Below are 23,208 nucleotides of genomic sequence, written 5' to 3'. Positions count from 1 at the left end.
CAGAAAAACACCTAGAAAACACCCTCAAAGGTGTCCTAAAGGTGACAAACAACTCAAACACATTGGAAAGTGACAAGGACATATACTCATGCGAAAACAAAACAGCTGGACAAGGAAAAAGAGGAGGACACACAGATATAGGCATGGCACGCCCTTCTAAAATCATGTAAAACACCGCAAGGTGACTCCAAGCGGAGTCTCCCTTTTTTCCAAAAATTGGGCCACACACACACCCACCCCTTCAGTGGCAGCACTTGTGCCCCAGTTGTACACTTCACAGCTAGATTTGCATCAAGCACATTCAAAAATACGCCATAATTAACCGTCCCCAGGATGACACCGGGGTAGGTAGCTAAGTCTTTCCTGATCCCAGCTCTGTGCAGCTTGGATCATTTATAAAAAAACACAGCAATCAAGGGTTACTCCAAGCGGAGTCTCCCTTTTTTCCAAAAATTGGGCCCCACACACACCCACCCCTTCAGTGGCAGCAGTTGTGCCCTAGTTGTACACTTCACAGCTACATTTGCATCAAGCACATTCAAAAATACGCCATTCTTATCCGTCCCCAGGATGACACCGGGGTACGTAGATAAAGTCTTTGCTGATCCATGACTTGTTCATCTTGGCTTCTTTTAAAAACAATGTAAGCAAGGGTTACTCCAAGCGGAGTCTCCCTTTTTTTCCAAAAATTGGGCCACACAGACACCCACCCCATCAGTGGCAGCACTTGGGCCCTAGTTGCAAACAGGATGTTTTGATTTGCATCAAGCACATTCAAAAATACACCATTCTTATCCGTCCCCAGGATGACACCGGGGTAGGTAGCAAAGTCTTTCCTGATCCCAGCTCTGTTCATCTTGGCTTCTTTTAAAAACACAGCAAGCAAGGGTTACTCCAAGCGGAGTCTCCCTTTTTTCCAAAAATTGGGCCCACACACACCCACCCCTTCAGTGGCAGCAGTTGTGCCCCAGTTGTACACTTCACAGCTAGATTTGCATCAAGCACATTCAAAAATACGCCATTCTTATCCGTCCCCAGGATGACACCGGGGTAGGTAGCAAAGTCTTTCCTGATCCCAGCTCTGTTCATCTTGGCTTCTTTTAAAAACACAGCAAGCAAGGGTTACTCCAAGCGGAGTCTCCCTTTTTTCCAAAAATTGGGCCCACACACACCCACCCCTTCAGTGGCAGCAGTTGTGCCCCAGTTGTACACTTCACAGCTAGATTTGCATCAAGCACATTCAAAAATACGCCATTCTTATCCGTCCCCAGGATGACACCGGGGTACGTAGATAAAGTCTTTGCTGATCCATGACTTGTTCATCTTGGCTTCTTTTAAAAACAATGTAAGCAAGGGTTACTCCAAGCGGAGTCTCCCTTTTTTTCCAAAAATTGGGCCACACAGACACCCACCCCATCAGTGGCAGCACTTGGGCCCTAGTTGCAAACAGGATGTTTTGATTTGCATCAAGCACATTCAAAAATACGCCATTCTTATCCGTCCCCAGGATGACACCGGGGTAGGTAGCAAAGTCTTTCCTGATCCCAGCTCTGTTCATCTTGGCTTCTTTTAAAAACACAGCAAGCAAGGGTTACTCCAAGCGGAGTCTCCCTTTTTTCCAAAAATTGGGCCCACACACACCCACCCCTTCAGTGGCAGCAGTTGTGCCCCAGTTGTACACTTCACAGCTAGATTTGCATCAAGCACATTCAAAAATACGCCATTCTTATCCGTCCCCAGGATGACACCGGGGTAGGTAGCAAAGTCTTTCCTGATCCCAGCTCTGTTCATCTTGGCTTCTTTTAAAAACACAGCAAGCAAGGGTTACTCCAAGCGGAGTCTCCCTTTTTTCCAAAAATTGGGCCCACACACACCCACCCCTTCAGTGGCAGCAGTTGTGCCCCAGTTGTACACTTCACAGCTAGATTTGCATCAAGCACATTCAAAAATACGCCATTCTTATCCGTCCCCAGGATGACACCGGGGTACGTAGATAAAGTCTTTGCTGATCCATGACTTGTTCATCTTGGCTTCTTTTAAAAACAATGTAAGCAAGGGTTACTCCAAGCGGAGTCTCCCTTTTTTTCCAAAAATTGGGCCACACAGACACCCACCCCATCAGTGGCAGCACTTGGGCCCTAGTTGCAAACAGGATGTTTTGATTTGCATCAAGCACATTCAAAAATACGCCATTCTTATCCGTCCCCAGGATGACACCGGGGTAGGTAGCAAAGTCTTTCCTGATCCCAGCTCTGTTCATCTTGGCTTCTTTTAAAAACACAGCAAGCAAGGGTTACTCCAAGCGGAGTCTCCCTTTTTTCCAAAAATTGGGCCCACACACACCCACCCCTTCAGTGGCAGCAGTTGTGCCCCAGTTGTACACTTCACAGCTAGATTTGCATCAAGCACATTCAAAAATACGCCATTCTTATCCGTCCCCAGGATGACACCGGGGTAGGTAGCAAAGTCTTTCCTGATCCCAGCTCTGTTCATCTTGGCTTCTTTTAAAAACACAGCAAGCAAGGATTACTCCAAGCGGAGTCTCCCTTTTTTCCAAAAATTGGGCCCACACACACCCACCCCTTCAGTGGCAGCAGTTGTGCCCCAGTTGTACACTTCACAGCTAGATTTGCATCAAGCACATTCAAAAATACGCCATTCTTATCCGTCCCCAGGATGACACCGGGGTAGGTAGCAAAGTCTTTCCTGATCCCAGCTCTGTTCATCTTGGCTTCTTTTAAAAACACAGCAAGCAAGGGTTACTCCAAGCGGAGTCTCCCTTTTTTCCAAAAATTGGGCCCACACACACCCACCCCTTCAGTGGCAGCAGTTGTGCCCCAGTTGTACACTTCACAGCTAGATTTGCATCAAGCACATTCAAAAATACGCCATTCTTATCCGTCCCCAGGATGACACCGGGGTAGGTAGCAAAGTCTTTCCTGATCCCAGCTCTGTTCATCTTGGCTTCTTTTAAAAACACAGCAAGCAAGGGTTACTCCAAGCGGAGTCTCCCTTTTTTCCAAAAATTGGGCCACACAGACACCCACCCCATCAGTGGCAGCACTTGGGCCCTAGTTGCAAACAGGATGTTTTGATTTGCATCAAGCACATTCAAAAATACGCCATTCTTATCCGTCCCCAGGATGACACCGGGGTACGTAGATAAAGTCTTTGCTGATCCATGACTTGTTCATCTTGGCTTCTTTTAAAAACAATGTAAGCAAGGGTTACTCCAAGCGGAGTCTCCCTTTTTTTCCAAAAATTGGGCCACACAGACACCCACCCCATCAGTGGCAGCACTTGGGCCCTAGTTGCAAACAGGATGTTTTGATTTGCATCAAGCACATTCAAAAATACGCCATTCTTATCCGTCCCCAGGATGACACCGGGGTAGGTAGCAAAGTCTTTTCTGATCCCAGCTCTGTTCATCTTGGCTTCTTTTAAAAACACAGCAAGCAAGGGTTACTCCAAGCGGAGTCTCCCTTTTTTCCAAAAATTGGGCCACACAGACACCCACCCCATCAGTGGCAGCACTTGGGCCCTAGTTGCAAACAGGATGTTTTGATTTGCATCAAGCACATTCAAAAATACGCCATTCTTATCCGTCCCCAGGATGACACCGGGGTAGGTAGCAAAGTCTTTCCTGATCCCAGCTCTGTTCATCTTGGCTTCTTTTAAAAACACAGCAAGCAAGGGTTACTCCAAGCGGAGTCTCCCTTTTTTCCAAAAATTGGGCCCACACACACCCACCCCTTCAGTGGCAGCAGTTGTGCCCCAGTTGTACACTTCACAGCTAGATTTGCATCAAGCACATTCAAAAATACGCCATTCTTATCCGTCCCCAGGATGACACCGGGGTAGGTAGCAAAGTCTTTCCTGATCCCAGCTCTGTTCATCTTGGCTTCTTTTAAAAACACAGCAAGCAAGGGTTACTCCAAGCGGAGTCTCCCTTTTTTCCAAAAATTGGGCCCACACACACCCACCCCTTCAGTGGCAGCAGTTGTGCCCCAGTTGTACACTTCACAGCTAGATTTGCATCAAGCACATTCAAAAATACGCCATTCTTATCCGTCCCCAGGATGACACCGGGGTAGGTAGCAAAGTCTTTCCTGATCCCAGCTCTGTTCATCTTGGCTTCTTTTAAAAACACAGCAAGCAAGGGTTACTCCAAGCGGAGTCTCCCTTTTTTCCAAAAATTGGGCCACACAGACACCCACCCCATCAGTGGCAGCACTTGGGCCCTAGTTGCAAACAGGATGTTTTGATTTGCATCAAGCACATTCAAAAATACGCCATTCTTATCCGTCCCCAGGATGACACCGGGGTACGTAGATAAAGTCTTTGCTGATCCATGACTTGTTCATCTTGGCTTCTTTTAAAAACAATGTAAGCAAGGGTTACTCCAAGCGGAGTCTCCCTTTTTTTCCAAAAATTGGGCCACACAGACACCCACCCCATCAGTGGCAGCACTTGGGCCCTAGTTGCAAACAGGATGTTTTGATTTGCATCAAGCACATTCAAAAATACGCCATTCTTATCCGTCCCCAGGATGACACCGGGGTAGGTAGCAAAGTCTTTCCTGATCCCAGCTCTGTTCATCTTGGCTTCTTTTAAAAACACAGCAAGCAAGGGTTACTCCAAGCGGAGTCTCCCTTTTTTCCAAAAATTGGGCCACACAGACACCCACCCCATCAGTGGCAGCACTTGGGCCCTAGTTGCAAACAGGATGTTTTGATTTGCATCAAGCACATTCAAAAATACGCCATTCTTATCCGTCCCCAGGATGACACCGGGGTAGGTAGCAAAGTCTTTCCTGATCCCAGCTCTGTTCATCTTGGCTTCTTTTAAAAACACAGCAAGCAAGGGTTACTCCAAGCGGAGTCTCCCTTTTTTCCAAAAATTGGGCCCACACACACCCACCCCTTCAGTGGCAGCAGTTGTGCCCCAGTTGTACACTTCACAGCTAGATTTGCATCAAGCACATTCAAAAATACGCCATTCTTATCCGTCCCCAGGATGACACCGGGGTAGGTAGCAAAGTCTTTCCTGATCCCAGCTCTGTTCATCTTGGCTTCTTTTAAAAACACAGCAAGCAAGGGTTACTCCAAGCGGAGTCTCCCTTTTTTTCCAAAAATTGGGCCACACAGACACCCACCCCATCAGTGGCAGCACTTGGGCCCTAGTTGCAAACAGGATGTTTTGATTTGCATCAAGCACATTCCAAATCCACAAGCATTTACTCTCCCCAGGATGACACAGGGGTAGTAAATTCCTTCTGGATCCATGACTTGTTCATTTTGATGAACGTCAGTCTGTCCACATTGTCACTGGACAGACGCGTGCGCTTATCTGTCAGCACACACCCAGCAGCACTGAATACACGTTCAGAGACAACGCTGGCAGCTGGACACGACAAAATCTCCAAGGCGTAACTGGAGAGCTCTGGCCATTTTTCTATGTTTGAAGCCCAAAAGGAGCAAGGCTCCAGTTGCACAGTCATGGCATCGATGTTCATTTGGAGATACTCCTGTATCATCCTCTCCAGCCGTTGAGTATGTGTCAGACTTGTTGTCTCTGGTGGCCTTGCAAAAGAGGGTCTAAAAAAATTATGAAAAGATTCCATAAAATTGCTGTTACCGGCACCAGATACGGTCCTACTGGTACGGGTAGACTGGTGAAGATGACGAGACCGTCCCATGTTTGTCAAGTTACAACTGGGAGATTCCCTCCCTGCACCTGCACGGTTGTTTGGTGGAAAAGCCGAGCTAAGATCGAGTAACAGCTTCTGCTGATACTCCTGCATACGTGCGTCCCTTTCTATGGCTGGAATTATGTCACAAAATTTGGACTTGTACCGGGGATCTAATAGTGTGGCAATCCAGTAGTCATCATCACTTCTAATTTTGACAATACGACTGTCATGTTGGAGGTAGTGCAACAAGAAGGCACTCATGTGTCTTGCGCAGCCATGCGGACCAAGTCCACGCTGTGTTTGTGGCATAGAGGTGCTAACCGTTCTTTCTTCCTCTGACATCTCCCCCCAACCTCTTTCAACTGAAATTTGACCAAGGTCTCCCTCATCCGCTGAGTCTTCCATGTCCATGGACAGTTCGTCCTCCATTTCTTCATGTTCTCCTGCACCTTGCTCAACATTTCGCCTGCTACTATGCGCCCTTGTCGATCCCTGTTCCCCATGGTCCCATGCCTGCTGCGTTGGTGATGATGAACGTCTGGATCTTGGTGATGTTGTTGTCCCTTGCACATATGAATCCTCCTGTAGTTCCTCCCCTTCATGTTGTCCCACCCCCTGACTCCGAATAGTGTTTAGCGTGTGCTCCAGCATGTAAATGACTGGAATCGTCATGCTGATAATGGCATTGTCAGAGCTAAACATATTCGTCGCCATGTCGAAACTGTGCAGAAGGGTGCATAGGTCCTTGATCTGAGACCACTCCATCAGGGTGATCTGCTCCACCTCTGCATCTCGTTGGCCCAGGCTATACGTCATGACGTATTGCACCAGGGCTCTGCGGTGCTGCCACAGTCGCTGTAACATGTGTAGAGTTGAATTCCAGCGTGTCGCCACATCGCATTTCAGGCGATGAACCGGCAGGCCGAAAGACTTCTGGAGCGATGCAAGTCGCTCAGCTGCGGCGCTTGAACGCCGGAAGTGAGCAGACAGTTTTCGTGCCCTGTTCAGAAGGCCATCTAGGCCGGGATAGTGTGTTAAAAATTGCTGCACGACAAGGTTCAACACGTGAGCCATACAAGGTACGTGTGTCACCTTGCCCAGGCGAAGGGCCGCACCCAGGTTTGCAGCATTGTCGCACACGGCCTTACCAGGCTGCAGGTTGAGTGGAGACAACCATTTATTAAACTCGGACCGCAGAGCTGACCACAACTCCTCAGCTGTGTGACTCTTATTACCAAGACATGTCAAGCTAAAGACCGCCTGATGCCGTTGCGCTCGGCTGCCAGCATAGTAATGAGGCGTGCGTGATTCCTTCTGCGCAGTGAGAACGCTGGTGGCCTGACCAGGCAGGCTTGGGGCGGAGGTGGAGGACCCAGATGAGGTGGAGGATGCAGAAGCTGTGGCGGAACTTGGACAGACAGAGGATTGACACACAAGTCGTGGGGACGGCAAGACTTGTGCAGCAGACCCTTCACCATCTATCACCATAGTTACCCAGTGCCCAGTCAGCGACATGTAACGTCCCTGTCCATGCTTACTGGTCCAAGTATCGGTGGTGAAATGCACCCGTTCACACACAGAGTTTCTCAAGGAAGCGGTGATGTTGTGTGCGACATGCTGGTGTAGCGCGGGCACACCTTTCTTAGAGAAGTAGTGGCGACTAGGCATCTGGTACTGGGGCACAGCGACAGACATAAGGTCTCTAAAATCCTGTGTGTCCACTAGGCGGAAAGGCAGCATTTCGGTAGCCAACAGCTTACAGAGGGATAGAGTCAACCTCTTAGCTTTGTCATGGGTCGGAGGAAGTGGCCTTTTATTTGACCACATCTGAGGGACTGAGATCTGGCTGCTGTGTGTAGACGGTGTTGAGTAGGGTGTCCCTGGAAAAATGCAGGTTTGTGAGGAAAGTGCAGGCGGAGACATGATGTTGCCTTCATCCAACGTTGGTGCTATCGATGTCTGAGAGAGCTGTACACACTCACTTGTTTCCCCTTCCAAACCAACTGACGACCTTACAAGCAAACTGCCTGTTGCGGTTACAGTGGTGGAAGTTTTGCGTGGAAAAACAGGTGTGACAGCTGTCCCCACAGTCCTAGAAGATGAAGAGCGCGCGGATGCACTGGAAGGGGCGGGCGGTGGATGGTTCGCTCCGCTAGCCGGCATTGCAGCACGGTGAGCTTCCCACCGGGACTTATGATATTTATTCATGTGACGATTCATGGAAGAAGTTGTCAAACTGCTGAGGTTTTGACCTCTACTAACAGAATCATGACAAATGTTACATATCACATGAGTTGGGCGATCTTTTTCGATGTGAAAAAAGGCCCAGGCTAGGCAAGGCTTAGAGGCCATGCGACCTGTTGATCCACCCCGAATAATGCTCATAGGCAGAGTGGTGGCTGAGGATGCAGTTGTAGACGTGCTACCAGTGCTCCGACTCTGTCCAGGAAGGCGCAAGGTAACTTCGTCGTCGGTTGCATCCTCCTCCACCGCCTCTGTTGACCTCCTCGAGTGCCTGACTGGGGGTTGACAGTAGGTGGGATCTAGAACGTCATCATCAATTGTTGTGTTTGCACTCCCCTCCCCCTCAGACCGAGCCTCTTCTTGCCCTGACCGAATATTTAAGTTGTCATCCCAATCGGGTATCTGCGTCTCATCTTCATCAGTATGTTCCTCATTGTCTATAACCACAGGTGTTACAGTTTGTGACAAAGGGTCAACATTATGCTCAGAAACTTGGTCCTCACGGCCTGAATCTGAGTCACAAAGGTTCTGGGCATCACTGCAGACCATTTCCTGTTCTGTACTCACTGTAGCTTGGGAGCAGACCTCTGATTCCCAGGCTATAGTGTGACTGAACAGCTCTGCAGACTCAGCCATCTCAGTTCCACCATACTGTGCAGGGCTGATGGAGACTTCAGAGCTGGGAGAAATCAAGTGTGATTGGGATGACAACTCAGAGGAATGGTGTTTTTTGGATGCGGTACTTGAAGTGGCTGAGAGGGCACTTGTTGGACCACTTGAGATCCATTCAAGCATTTTCCTTTTTTGCCCATCATCTACCTTTGTTCCTCTTGTTCGTGTCCGTAAAAAAGGGAGCACATCGGATTGTCCACAATAAGTAGTAGACATCTTACTTTTGCTAGTAGATGGTCTATCTTCAGCAGATGATAATGGAGCTTTGCCACCTTCCCCACTGACAAAACATTTTTTGCCTTTTCCACCACGCCTCTTCCCCTTTCCACCAGCATCTGTCATTTTGCCACTCATGTTGATTGCGACAAGATTGTGGACTGAAAATGTGGTAGTAAAAATTGAGAGGTGGTGAAGATTGCAGTGGTGGTCTAGCTTTATTAACAGCAGAATAATAAAGAATAAATATCCCTGACAATGTAACTTAGTTATAATTCGTTGGAGTGTGCAACGCAGGCAGACGTGCTGCAAATGTCTTGGCACTAGTGGGACTATAGCAAAGTCCAATAGCCACGTATAGGATGCCACTAGGTACACTGAGTGTTTGCTAGTATAATGGCTTCGTTATAATTTGTTGTAGTGTGCAACGCAGGCAGATGCGCTCTGCAAATGTCTTGGCACTAGTGGGACTATAGCAAAGTCCAATAGCCACGTATAGGATGCCACTAGGTACACTGAGTGTGTGCTAGTATAATGGCTTCGTTATAATTAGTTGGAGTGTGCAACGCAGGCAGATGCGCTCTGCAAATGTCTTGGCACTAGTGGGACTATAGCAAAGTCCAATAGCCACGTATAGGATGCCACTAGGTACACTGAGTGTTTGCTAGTATAATGGCTTCGTTATAATTAGTTGGAGTGTGCAACGCAGGCAGATGCGCTCTGCAAATGTCTTGGCACTAGTGGGACTATAGCAAAGTCCAATAGCCACGTATAGGATGCCACTAGGTACACTGAGTGTTTGCTAGTATAATGGCTTCGTTATAATTAGTTGGAGTGTGCAACGCAGGCAGATGCGCTCTGCAAATGTCTTGGCACTAGTGGGACTATAGCAAAGTCCAATAGCCACGTATAGGATGCCACTAGGTACACTGAGTGTTTGCTAGTATAATGGCTTCGTTATAATTTGTTGTAGTGTGCAACGCAGGCAGATGCGCTCTGCAAATGTCTTGGCACTAGTGGGACTATAGCAAAGTCCAATAGCCACGTATAGGATGCCACTAGGTACACTGAGTGTGTGCTAGTATAATGGCTTCGTTATAATTTGTTGGTGTGTGCAACGCAGGCAGATGCGCTCTGCAAATGTCTTGGCACTAGTGGGACTATAGCAAAGTCCAATAGCCACGTATAGGATGCCACTAGGTACACTGTGTGTTTGCTAGTATAATGGCTGAGTTTAAAAAACTTGGAGTGTGCAATGCAGGCAGATGTGCTCTGCTAATGTCTTTGCACTAGTGGGACTATAGCAAAGTCCAATAGCCACGTATAGGATGCCACTAGGTACACTGAGTGTTTGCTAGTATAATGGCTTCGTTATAATTAGTTGGAGTGTGCAACGCAGGCAGATGCGCTCTGCAAATGTCTTGGCACTAGAGGGACTATAGCAAAGTCCAATAGCCACGTATAGGATGCCACTAGGTACACTGAGTGTTTGCTAGTATAATGGCTTCGTTATAATTAGTTGGAGTGTGCAACGCAGGCAGATGCGCTCTGCAAATGTCTTGGCACTAGAGGGACTATAGCAAAGTCCAATAGCCACGTATAGGATGCCACTAGGTACACTGAGTGTGTGCTAGTATAATGGCTTCGTTATAATTAGTTGGAGTGTGCAACGCAGGCAGATGCGCTCTGCAAATGTCTTGGCACTAGAGGGACTATAGCAAAGTCCAATAGCCACGTATAGGATGCCACTAGGTACACTGAGTGTGTGCTAGTATAATGGCTTCGTTATAATTAGTTGGAGTGTGCAACGCAGGCAGATGCGCTCTGCAAATGTCTTGGCACTAGAGGGACTATAGCAAAGTCCAATAGCCACGTATAGGATGCCACTAGGTACACTGAGTGTGTGCTAGTATAATGGCTTCGTTATAATTAGTTGGAGTGTGCAACGCAGGCAGATGCGCTCTGCAAATGTCTTGGCACTAGTGGGACTATAGCAAAGTCCAATAGCCACGTATAGGATGCCACTAGGTACACTGAGTGTTTGCTAGTATAATGGCTTCGTTATAATTTGTTGTAGTGTGCAACGCAGGCAGATGCGCTCTGCAAATGTCTTGGCACTAGTGGGACTATAGCAAAGTCCAATAGCCACGTATAGGATGCCACTAGGTACACTGAGTGTGTGCTAGTATAATGGCTTCGTTATAATTAGTTGGAGTGTGCAACGCAGGCAGATGCGCTCTGCAAATGTCTTGGCACTAGTGGGACTATAGCAAAGTCCAATAGCCACGTATAGGATGCCACTAGGTACACTGTGTGTTTGCTAGTATAATGGCTGAGTTTAAAAAACTTGGAGTGTGCAATGCAGGCAGATGTGCTCTGCTAATGTCTTTGCACTAGTGGGACTATAGCAAAGTCCAATAGCCACGTATAGGATGCCACTAGGTACACTGAGTGTTTGCTAGTATAATGGCTTCGTTATAATTAGTTGGAGTGTGCAACGCAGGCAGATGCGCTCTGCAAATGTCTTGGCACTAGAGGGACTATAGCAAAGTCCAATAGCCACGTATAGGATGCCACTAGGTACACTGAGTGTTTGCTAGTATAATGGCTTCGTTATAATTAGTTGGAGTGTGCAACGCAGGCAGATGCGCTCTGCAAATGTCTTGGCACTAGAGGGACTATAGCAAAGTCCAATAGCCACGTATAGGATGCCACTAGGTACACTGAGTGTGTGCTAGTATAATGGCTTCGTTATAATTAGTTGGAGTGTGCAACGCAGGCAGATGCGCTCTGCAAATGTCTTGGCACTAGAGGGACTATAGCAAAGTCCAATAGCCACGTATAGGATGCCACTAGGTACACTGAGTGTTTGCTAGTATAATGGCTTCGTTATAATTAGTTGGAGTGTGCAACGCAGGCAGATGCGCTCTGCAAATGTCTTGGCACTAGAGGGACTATAGCAAAGTCCAATAGCCACGTATAGGATGCCACTAGGTACACTGAGTGTGTGCTAGTATAATGGCTTCGTTATAATTAGTTGGAGTGTGCAACGCAGGCAGATGCGCTCTGCAAATGTCTTGGCACTAGAGGGACTATAGCAAAGTCCAATAGCCACGTATAGGATGCCACTAGGTACACTGAGTGTGTGCTAGTATAATGGCTTCGTTATAATTAGTTGGAGTGTGCAACGCAGGCAGATGCGCTCTGCAAATGTCTTGGCACTAGAGGGACTATAGCAAAGTCCAATAGCCACGTATAGGATGCCACTAGGTACACTGAGTGTGTGCTAGTATAATGGCTTCGTTATAATTAGTTGGAGTGTGCAACGCAGGCAGATGCGCTCTGCAAATGTCTTGGCACTAGTGGGACTATAGCAAAGTCCAATAGCCACGTATAGGATGCCACTAGGTACACTGAGTGTTTGCTAGTATAATGGCTTCGTTATAATTTGTTGTAGTGTGCAACGCAGGCAGATGCGCTCTGCAAATGTCTTGGCACTAGTGGGACTATAGCAAAGTCCAATAGCCACGTATAGGATGCCACTAGGTACACTGAGTGTGTGCTAGTATAATGGCTTCGTTATAATTAGTTGGAGTGTGCAACGCAGGCAGATGCGCTCTGCAAATGTCTTGGCACTAGTGGGACTATAGCAAAGTCCAATAGCCACGTATAGGATGCCACTAGGTACACTGAGTGTTTGCTAGTATAATGGCTTCGTTATAATTAGTTGGAGTGTGCAACGCAGGCAGATGCGCTCTGCAAATGTCTTGGCACTAGTGGGACTATAGCAAAGTCCAATAGCCACGTATAGGATGCCACTAGGTACACTGAGTGTTTGCTAGTATAATGGCTTCGTTATAATTTGTTGTAGTGTGCAACGCAGGCAGATGCGCTCTGCAAATGTCTTGGCACTAGTGGGACTATAGCAAAGTCCAATAGCCACGTATAGGATGCCACTAGGTACACTGAGTGTGTGCTAGTATAATGGCTTCGTTATAATTAGTTGGAGTGTGCAACGCAGGCAGATGCGCTCTGCAAATGTCTTGGCACTAGTGGGACTATAGCAAAGTCCAATAGCCACGTATAGGATGCCACTAGGTACACTGAGTGTTTGCTAGTATAATGGCTTCGTTATAATTAGTTGGAGTGTGCAACGCAGGCAGATGCGCTCTGCAAATGTCTTGGCACTAGTGGGACTATAGCAAAGTCCAATAGCCACGTATAGGATGCCACTAGGTACACTGTGTGTTTGCTAGTATAATGGCTGAGTTTAAAAAACTTGGAGTGTGCAATGCAGGCAGATGTGCTCTGCTAATGTCTTTGCACTAGTGGGACTATAGCAAAGTCCAATAGCCACGTATAGGATGCCACTAGGTACACTGAGTGTTTGCTAGTATAATGGCTTCGTTATAATTTGTTGGAGTGTGCAACGCAGGCAGATGCGCTCTGCAAATGTCTTGGCCCTAGTGGGACTATAGCAAAGTCCAATAGCCACGTATAGGATGCCACTAGGTACAGAGTGTTTGCTAGTATAATGGCTGAGTTTAAAAAACTTGGAGTGTGCAATGCAGGCAGATGTGCTCTGCTAATGTCTTTGCACTAGTGGGACTATAGCAAAGTCCAATAGCCACGTATAGGATGCCACTAGGTACACTGAGTGTTTGCTAGTAAAATGGCTTAGTTTAAAAAACTTGGAGTGTGCAATGCAGGCAGATGTGCTCTGCAAATGTCTTTGCACTAGTGGGACTATAGCAAAGTCCAATAGCCACAGATAGGATGCCACTAGGTACACTGAGTGTTTGCTAGTATAATGGCTTAGTTAGAATGAGTTGGAGTGTGCAGAGGACAAGAGGGTACAGTGGCAGGATTGTGGTGCTCTGGGTAGAGGAATGGAAGCCTGCCTTTCTATTCCCTCCTAATGGTGAAATGCAGGGAGGAAATCCCTGACCTTGGCTACACAGACGCTGTTGCTGTTTGCAGGACCTGTCACTTATGGCTCTCTGACCCTGCCGGTACGAGCCCTTAAAAGGACTGCTAGAATGTGCTCTCCCTAAGCTGTCTAACGCTGTGTATGCAGCGCATACAGCTGTATCGGCTATAGGACTCAGGAGGACGGAGCTGCGACACTGATGTCTGACACCAAAGACGCAGAAGGCAGATAATGGCGATCGTGAAGAAAATGTCCGGTTTTATAATGCAGGGACATGTGACATGCAGATCCTATCACACATGCCGTTGCTTCTCTGCCTCAAAGTCCACTTAGGTGTGTGTGTGTCTGTGATTGGCTGACATGCTGGCCAGCCCCACAAGACGCGCGCGCTTAGGGAAGGAAGACAAGAAAAAAAAAAAAAAAAATGGCGATCGCCATTATAGAAACAGCAGTGATCTGAAGGCGCTGTTCACGCACACTATACACTGAAATGTGATAATAGTTTGATTCACAGAGTGACTTACACTATTACAGCAGAAACCAAGCTACGATTTAGCTGTTTTTTGGCTGCTAGAACCGTTCTCGAACGTTTCTAGAACTATCGAGCTTTTGCAAAAAGCTCGAGTTCTAGTTCGATCTAGAACATGCCCCAAAATCACTCGAACCTAGAACGGGAGAACCACGAACCACGAACCGCGCTCAACTCTAGTTATCAGTTTCCATGATGAGAACCTGATATTTTTTTCCGCTTTGCATTTTTGTTAGCAAAAACCAGTGTGTTACGGTTCAAGCAGTGTGTATGGGATTTATAGAAATCTCATGCCCACTGTGCTGTATAAACTGACGTGCGTGGCAACTTTAATATCCGCATGTCATATTTTTTTGTGATAAATATGAGTATTATTTGGCGGATTTTCCTAATAGTCTTTAATTAGATGAGGAATATCCGTAGACAAACACATATGTCATTAGTGTATTTCTGCAATAAAAGCACATGCAATCCCGCACTGTATGAGTGACGTTTTATCAGAGTCAAATAACAAGAAGTATCCAAAACATAGCCATTTTAATATAAACATGACATAAAAATAGAAAAAAAACTGCAGCTAAAAAAATGATAAAAAACGCATGTAAAAAAATGCATCAAATAAAAATCCAAGTAACCTTATTAACCAGGTTTTAAAAGTAAAGGTTTTGCTGGGCTTGTCTTTGAAAGAGCTACATGCTCATATAAATAGTTTAGGAGTAAAAGGTGAGGTGCCGATAGGGAACAAAGACCACTTGTCTGAACATTTAGATGCCACCTTTGCAAGCTACAGTTGTTGCATTTACAGTTGGCTGTATTACACAGCCAGCAGAAGTTGCATATGGACCAGGCTCAGCTGTCCCACACTGCTTATTTCAGTGTGTCGCCCTGGGCAAGCCAGGGGACACAGGTCACACACCACCACACCCTACATCCCAGTTAGGAACACCACAGCTAACCAGAAATCCTTGTTGCCTTCCTCCAGAGGCTGATGATTCACACCAGGGGGTGGGCCAGGCGGTTGGCTCCGCCCACCAGGGAGGACACAGCTCTGGAGGCGGGAAAACCAGGCAGATAGCTCAGGGAGGAGCAGGAGTGAGGAGCTAAGAGAGAGAGATTAGCCCAGGCAGGGCTAGAGTGAAGAACAGTTAGGGGAGTGAAGTAGTAAACAACTAAGTGAAAGTAGTGAAAGTAGAAAAGTGAAAAGGAGAAAAGCAAGTGAGGTGACAAAAAGGAAGGAAAGCCTGAAGGGTCCAGCTTTGTGTAGGGCCAGATCAGCAAGGTCAGCAACGGCGGTGACTGCCTGGAGGGGGACCGTTTGGAAGTTCCTGGAAGGACCCCGTTGGCTGTGTGCCCGGCGGTCTGGAGCAGTGTTCCGAAGGACAGTCAGCACCAGGGCAGGGGCCTCTCGGACCCCGGCAAGGCTAGGAGTCGCCAAATTTGCCGAATCCGTCAGTGACGGGGACGCAGATCCCCCAACAACAAAGTCCCGATTGAAGGCAACAGCTCAACCATTACAGGGGAGACACCGCCACCGCCAGGGCACCAGTTTCCCCAGGGCCAGCGCCTGCGGGCAAAGAGTAGAGCTCCCCCGGTCCAGCTTGAAGCCGGGGAGCGGGTTACCGGTGGGGACCCATCGCAACCAACAAGTACATCAAGGTGCAAGGAAAAGGGACATCACCGTCACCTACTGGGAGAGCAAGTGCAGCCGTCCGTGGAACCGTCTATCCAGCCGTTTGGTTTACCGTAAAAACTGTGTCACGTCTCAGGCTGAGTGAGTACCACAGTGCCGCAAGGCACAGCGCTGCCCCCCCCGCGTCCCTGCGCCCACCAGGCCCTGCACCTCCCTCACCATCACCGGGCCCCGGGATCACCAACCCCTACCCACGGAGGGGCAACACAACACCTGGCTGCTCCACATCACCATCCCCGGGAGCCCCGTATAGAGCAGCGGTGGTGAAATCACCACAACCGTGGGTGGGGTCACGGACAATAATCATCCCCACACCCAACAAATCCCCTTTCACTCACGGGCGAGGAGTGCCGCTCGAGAAGCCCCCGGGATCCGGCCCACAGCTCGAGCCACCACTGGGCAGCAGCCGCCGGACCCGAGCAGAAGGGGTGAGTGCGGTGTGCTGACACCCTCCTCCCCGCCCGCGACATCAGCTTATACTGTGGTTGTCCATAACTGGTTAAACAGATTGCAGTAGTCAGTTGATGTCTCTTGAAGACTGGTGTCAGGGAACACTGTCCTATGTAAATGGTCAGTTTAAATTTGAGCAACATAAGCTCTGTAGGTTAATGCTGGTCCACAATGTACTCATGGCTACAAAGGTTTAGAAAACATTGAGCCAAATAGCTCCAATATTATAAAGCTTTAAGTTCTTTACTTACTTTCCAAATGTTTTCTGTGAAAAGTATTTAGCATCATTCTTTTTCAAAAGATTTTTGTCCACAAATAAACTCCATCTATGAGGAACTCTTGAATCAGCTATCTCACTGGCAAAGTCTTCTGTCCAAGTCGTAATATTCATTCTCACTGAAATTTAATAGGATTTTCTATCCTTCTGTAATAAAACAAAATCCTGGTAATATTGTATAACATTATTAAAATTTTGTTAAAGGCAACCTGTCAACAGATTTGTCCCCTATAAACTGCAGCCACCTGTAAGCTTCTATATACAGCATTCTAGAATACTGTATATAAGTGTCAAAGCAGCTCTGTATAAAGTAAAAAACAGCTTGTATTATACTTAAGGCCCCGTCACACTAAGCAACATCGCTAGCAATATCGCTGCTAACGAACAACTTTTGTGACGTTGCTAGCGATGTTGCTGTGTGTGACATCCAGCAACAACCTGGCCCCTGCTGTGAGGTCGTTGGTTGTTGCTGAATGTCCTGGGCCATTTTTTAGATGTTGCTGTCCCGCTGTGAAGCGCACATCGCTGTGTGTGACAGCGACAGAACATCAACTAAATGTGCAGGCAGCAGGAGCCGGCTTCTGCGGACACTGGTAACCACGGTAAACATCGGGTAACCAAGAAGCCCTGTCCTTGGTTACCCGATATTTACCTTCGTTACCAGCCTCCTCCTCTCTCACTGTCAGTGCCGGCTCCTGCTCCTTGCACGTGTAGCTGCAGTACACATCGGGTAATTAACCCCATGTGCACTGTAGCTAGGAGAGCAGGGAGACAGCACTAAGCAGTGTGTGTGGCTCCCTGCTCTCTGCACATGTAGCTACAGCACACATCGGGTAATTAACCCAATGTGTGCTGTAACTAGGAGAGCAGGGAGCCAGCGCTAAGCATTATGCGTTGCTCCCTGCTCTGTGCACATTTAGCTGCAGTGCACATCGGGTAATTAACCCGATGTGTGCTGTAACTAGGAGAGCAGGGAGCCAGCGCTAAGCGGTGTGCGCTGCTCCCTGCTCTCTGCACGTGTAGCTGCGTGCGCTGGTAACCAAGGTAAATATCGGGTTGGTTACCCGATATTTACCTTAGTTACCAAGCGCAGCATCTTCCACGTGGCGCTGCTGGCTGGGGGCTAGTCACTGGTTGCTGGTGAGCTCACCAGCAACCCGTGTAGCGATGCTCCAGCGATCCCTGACAGGTCAGGTTGCTGGTGGGATCGCTGGAGCGTCGCAGTGTGACATCTCACCAGCAACCTCCTAGCAACTTACCAGCGATCCCTATCAGGTTGGATCATTGTTGGGATCGCTGGTAAGTTGTTTAGTGTGACTGGGCCTTTACAGTTGGGAAAAAGTATTTAGTCAGCCACCAATTGTGAAAGTTCTCCCACTTAAAAAGATTAGAGAGGCCTGTAATTGACATCATAGGTAGACCACAACTATGAGAGACAAAATGAGAAAACAAATCCAGAAAATCACCTTGTCTGGTTTGGTAAGATTTTTTTTGCAAATTATGGTGGAAAATAAGGATTTAGTCACTAAAAACTTGCAAGATTTCTGGCTCTCACAGACCTGTAACTTCTTTAAGAGGCTCCTCTGTCCTCCACTCATTACCTGTAGTAATGGCACCTTTTTGAACTTATTATCAGTATAAATGACACCAGTCCCCAATCTCAAACAGTCGCACTCCAAACTCCACTTTGGTGAAGACCAAAAAGCTGTCGAAGGACATCAGAAACAAAATTGTAGCCCTGCACCAGGCTGAAAAGACTGAATCTGCAATAGCCAAGCAGCTTGGTGTAATGAATTCAACTGTGAAAGAAATAATAAGAAAATGAAAGACATACAAGACCACTGATAATCTCCCTCGATCTGGGGCTCCATGCAAGATCTCACATGGTGGCTGACAATTGGTGGCTGACTAAATACTCTTTTTTCCCCACTGTACCTGTGGGGAGGCTGGTCTGATATGCGCTGCTGATCTTGGTGAGGCGCTTCCTATCTTCTTGTGATCACTGTCCTCCTTCCCTGCTCTGTGTGAATGACGCGTCCTACGACATCAACACAGAGTCCTTCATTGAGCTCCTGTGCACATCCAAACCTCTCCTGCCCTGCTGTGGGCAGAGCAAAGTACTGTAATGTGCAGACGTGGGAAAAGATGAAAGAATGCCAGCACATGTGCACTAGAATATTTTGATATGCGCTCAGCAGGGCAGAAAGAAGTGCGTGCATGTAGGAGCGCAACGGAGGACTCTGTGTGTATTTCATAGGACGCGTCATCCACACAGTGCAGGGAAAGAGAACAGCGATCTCAAGAAGATAGGAGGCACCGGACCGAGATCAACGACGGCCATCAAACCCGACCACCCTGAAAGTGAGTATAATAAAAGCTTTTTTTTATGTAATAAAGATTGGTCTGGGCACTTATATGCGGCATTCAAGAATAATATAGATAAGAGCTTACTGGTGGTGGCCACAGCTTATAGCGGACAAATCTGGTGACAGGGTCCCTTTAAAATTGGCTTAAAAAATACTTAAAAAAATGTTTTAATAGCTGCCCTATTGTCTTTGACTTCAGAGACAGTTGCAGGCTCGGGCAGCTCCACATTTTCATTATTTTCCACACGGGAGAAATTCCCTTGAAATTCCCTTACACTCCCTGTGTCTACTTTAATAATAATGGAGAAAGTGGCTGATGAAGCTCATGATCTGTGCCCAGCAGCAAGGCCCCTTCCAGCATGTCCCTGGTAAAGTGTGGACACAGAGGAAAAAGGTGTAGTTCAAAGACATTTATTCAGAAGTCTGTTTGTTTTTAATTGATCTTTTCATACATTTTTGGGCTGTATGTATGTTTTTACCATCCATTTGGCATCCATGTTCATAGTATTAAAAAAAAATGGAAAAGCTTATCTTTCCTATAAGACATTAAAAATGGTACTGTGTGCATTATTTTCTCAGAACCATTGACTCGAATGTGTAACATTGATCTGCAAATTGATTTAAAAAATTGGACATTTACAATATTTTGTTTTATTTATTTTTTTACTTGTCAATCTGTTCTCCTCTTCCCATCCAAAAACAAACTGACATGATAACATGGACATGAACTTTAAGCGTGAGTGCACACGATCATGGTTCACAGTGTTTTGGAGGCAGCGTGTTTTCGCTGCATCCAAAACGCTGCATTACAGTACAAGCACAGTGGATGAGGTTTCTAGAAATCCCATGCACACCATGCTTGTTTTTCCCGCAGCGTAAATTGACATGCGGAGCGGCTTCCCAAGCTACAGCATGTCAATTTATGCTTCGGAGCCACGAGTGTTCTCCGCAGGGAGAACAAAGAGAAAGTCCGCAGCGGCCTGAACCCTAATCATTGGCACGGATGCTGCTGTCTCCTGCGGACAACACTCACGGCTCCGCAGAAGTGTCCAGCACAGCATGTCTGTACGTGGGTACATTCCCTAATTGGTTTGTGTTCTAACCATTAAAAACCACAGACATATGACACACAGAAGTGTGAATAGAGCCTAAAGGCCCTGTTACACGCAACGATTTATCTGACGATATGTTGTCGGGGTCACGGTTTTCGTGACGCACTCGCACTTCCATCGTCGTTAGCGACGTCGTTGTGACACCTACGAGCGACTCCGAACAATCGTAAAAATAGCGAAAATCGTTGATCGTTGACACGTTCATTTTCAAAATATTGTTCGTCATTTCGAACGCAGCAGACATATTACTACGTTTGACACCCTGCCAACGACGAACAACATCGTTAGTGCGTCCGTCATCAGCGACGCGGGCGTGTCGTTACGAGCAATGCTTCATGCCTCCTCCGCTCTGATTGGTGTCACGCAAGGGTGTATGCTATAGACAATTATACGCCTCTGTCGTTGCCGTAATCGTTGGGAGGAATGCTGTGTGACGGTGTCCACATGACCGCCTTGGTCAGTAAAATATATCGCTGAATGATGTAGCGTCATTTGTGAGATGGGTACGTGTGACAGCTACAAAACGACCTATGAGCGATCTCGGCAAATCGTAGCAACGATCTGGGCGTGTCACATCGCTAATGAGATTGCTAGCGATATCGTTGTGTGTAAAGCGGCCTTTACTCTGAGAAATCAAAAAGTAAATTAATTATATCAAAATGTAACTCTCAAGATTAGGTTCCACACAATTACTACTGTGGTTAAACATTGGTATTTACTTATACAGGTCCTGTAGCAGCCTAACCTGCCTGTATTCAGCAATAAACTCCTTTATATCTGCCTATATATCTATCCCCAATTTCTGCAGAAGCCCCACTGTCTCTATGCTATGACAATTATCATGCAGCAGAGAAATAATTTAAGCCACTCTACATTAGTCTAATATGACACCGTGACAATTGGGGCTTGTTAACATTTGCATAGCATTTCCATTTTTGTTCTTTTTTATTTGTTTTGGGGTTTGTTTGTTTTTTTATACACGAAAAAAAACTTAGGCATAGCAGAAAAATAAATGAGATTTAAAAAAAAAAAAAACCTCATTCACATTTGCATTTTTTTCCTGCCTACATAAGCTGACTTGCTGTTTTCTAAAAACAACGCTTGTAAATTGTTTTAGTGTTTTCACTTCTTCCTCTCCAATGAGATCAATGAAAACACCGTGTTATATAGTTTAATTCTTCTGTGGGTTAGGACTATTTTTTTTAATTAAATTGGTATGTCATTTTTTTGTCTTAATTTGGTTTTCAAGCTAAGTATTAACTAGCAATATCAAAGTACTTCCAAGGCTATGATCATACACTGTTATTGGGCAAATTGAGTGAAAACTATTTAAACAGTACATCATATTTAATTTTGTATCCATTAGTGTTGAGCCATTATGTGTTTTTGCGATTATTATTATATTGATATTTTACATTTTAATAAATTCAAAAACTATTTTAAATAATTTTCAATAAAATTATTTTATTACTATTTATGGTCTCGAGTGTACTTTTTTCTTTTTATGGTTATCTATTATATGGTGCTTGATCAAGTACATGGTCCACATATATATCCATATTTTTCCCCTAATTTCTTATGTAAATAATATACGGTAACTATTATTGTTGGTGGTATATTGGTATATATACGTATTTTTATACAGTAAACACATTTTCAATATTAACACAGTAGATCCCAGATTACTATATTGGAAATATTGTTCTCACGTCTATAAATATTGTTTTGTATTTAAAGAGGACCCTTGTAAAGGGTTTAAAATCCACAGGAACTTAAATAGAAAAGCATGATACAAGTGCAAACCTTATTGTAGTAAACTATAATATTTTACCTGTTTTGCTGTAAATATCGGAGCTTTCTTTCTTTCCTCTTTTGCATGGAAGAATGGAAATCTTTTGGCTTTAAATATGCAGTGCCGCCTCCTCCTCCTCAGGGATACATTTTTCTCAGAAACGAAACTACTCAGGTTTCAGTTCTTCTGAGGAATTGCAGTGATGTTTAACCAGAAAGGAATGATGGAAAAAAAAAAGACTACGTCTTCATTTGTAATCAATATAAAAAAATGCTTATTTTCTTTTACATATCTTTCAAGGAAAGAGAAGGTGCAGGCACTATATGTGTCAACTACAATCACCAATTCATTGGCAAGTAAGAATAAATAATTGTAGTTGTGGAGACATGGGGGTCAGTGGGTGCTCTCGTCTGCTGGCCCAGCCAACTTTAGAAAGACAGCGAGGCCCAGGGCTCATCCCAACTGAACGCCCGACCTCCTTAACCGTGGGCGGAACACTACTCAGACAACACAGGGTGAGGGAATCACAATATTAAGACTTTATTGGATCCCCAAACAATTAACGGCACATAACACATAACCAGCAAAACACACAAATGTAACAGGCAACAGAGTCTCACCCTTCCGCTGGCTCACCAGGGATTAGATTGATCATGCATCGGGGTTTCCATGGCCAGCTACTCTGAGAAAAGAATAGTGGCAAGCGTAGGAAGCTTACCGAGCACAGCAAAGTCTGTAGCCAGGAGACCAAATTGTCCCAACCTGGGTTTCTTCCTTAAGTAGTCTCTGGTATGATGATATAATCCTGGCAGCCAGAGTCGAATCCCTAGACTGCACTTATGGTCTCCAATCGGAATCGGAGTCCCTAGATTGAAGCCATGTAGCCAAGTGATCCTCTAGTCGGAGCCAAAGTCCCTAGACCGAGTCCACAGGGCATCTTGGTTCTGATGCCCTAGCCAGCTCCTAAGAGCTTAGACTGGATCATGCAACATCCATCAACCCTGGTGGTAACTCCAAGAAGTCCCATTTTATAGCCAAAGCCTTCCATTAGGATATACTGTGCCCTTATTAGATTGGTTGTACAAGGTTGCTTCTCTTAAGGCCACGTCTCACTTAGCAACATCGCTAGCAACATCGCTGCTGAGTCACGTTTTTTGTGACGCAACAGCGATCTTGCTAGCGATGTTGCTGTGTGTGAAATCCAACAACGACCTGGCCCCTGCTGTGAGATCGCCGGT

The 23,208-nt window shown here is 46.3% G+C and overlaps 1 protein-coding gene across 2 annotated transcripts in view; it reads right to left on the bottom strand.

The window, feature by feature from the left end:
• LOC142295403 (receptor-transporting protein 4-like) overlaps positions 1 to 22,648 on the bottom strand; it is a 34,990-nt gene extending 12,342 nt beyond the window's left edge. Inside the window, exons 1-3 of one of the 2 annotated variants that reach the window (XM_075338507.1) lie at positions 22,607 to 22,648; positions 22,010 to 22,156; positions 16,675 to 16,847 (exon numbers count right to left, since the gene is read on the bottom strand). In XM_075338507.1, coding sequence (XP_075194622.1) covers positions 16,675 to 16,814 — 140 coding nt within the window. In that variant the 5' untranslated portion in view covers positions 16,815 to 16,847; positions 22,010 to 22,156; positions 22,607 to 22,648. Of the gene's footprint in view, positions 1 to 16,674; positions 16,848 to 22,009; positions 22,385 to 22,606 lie in introns of those variants that run through there. The other variant, XM_075338506.1, reaches the window with a different exon arrangement.
• Between the last annotated feature and the right edge of the window lie 560 nt (positions 22,649 to 23,208).

This window comes from Anomaloglossus baeobatrachus, chromosome 3, assembly GCF_048569485.1.
Source record: "Anomaloglossus baeobatrachus isolate aAnoBae1 chromosome 3, aAnoBae1.hap1, whole genome shotgun sequence".
Classification (NCBI taxonomy): Eukaryota; Metazoa; Chordata; class Amphibia; order Anura; family Aromobatidae; genus Anomaloglossus; species Anomaloglossus baeobatrachus.
This window is presented reverse-complemented; position numbering and strand designations above follow the sequence as displayed.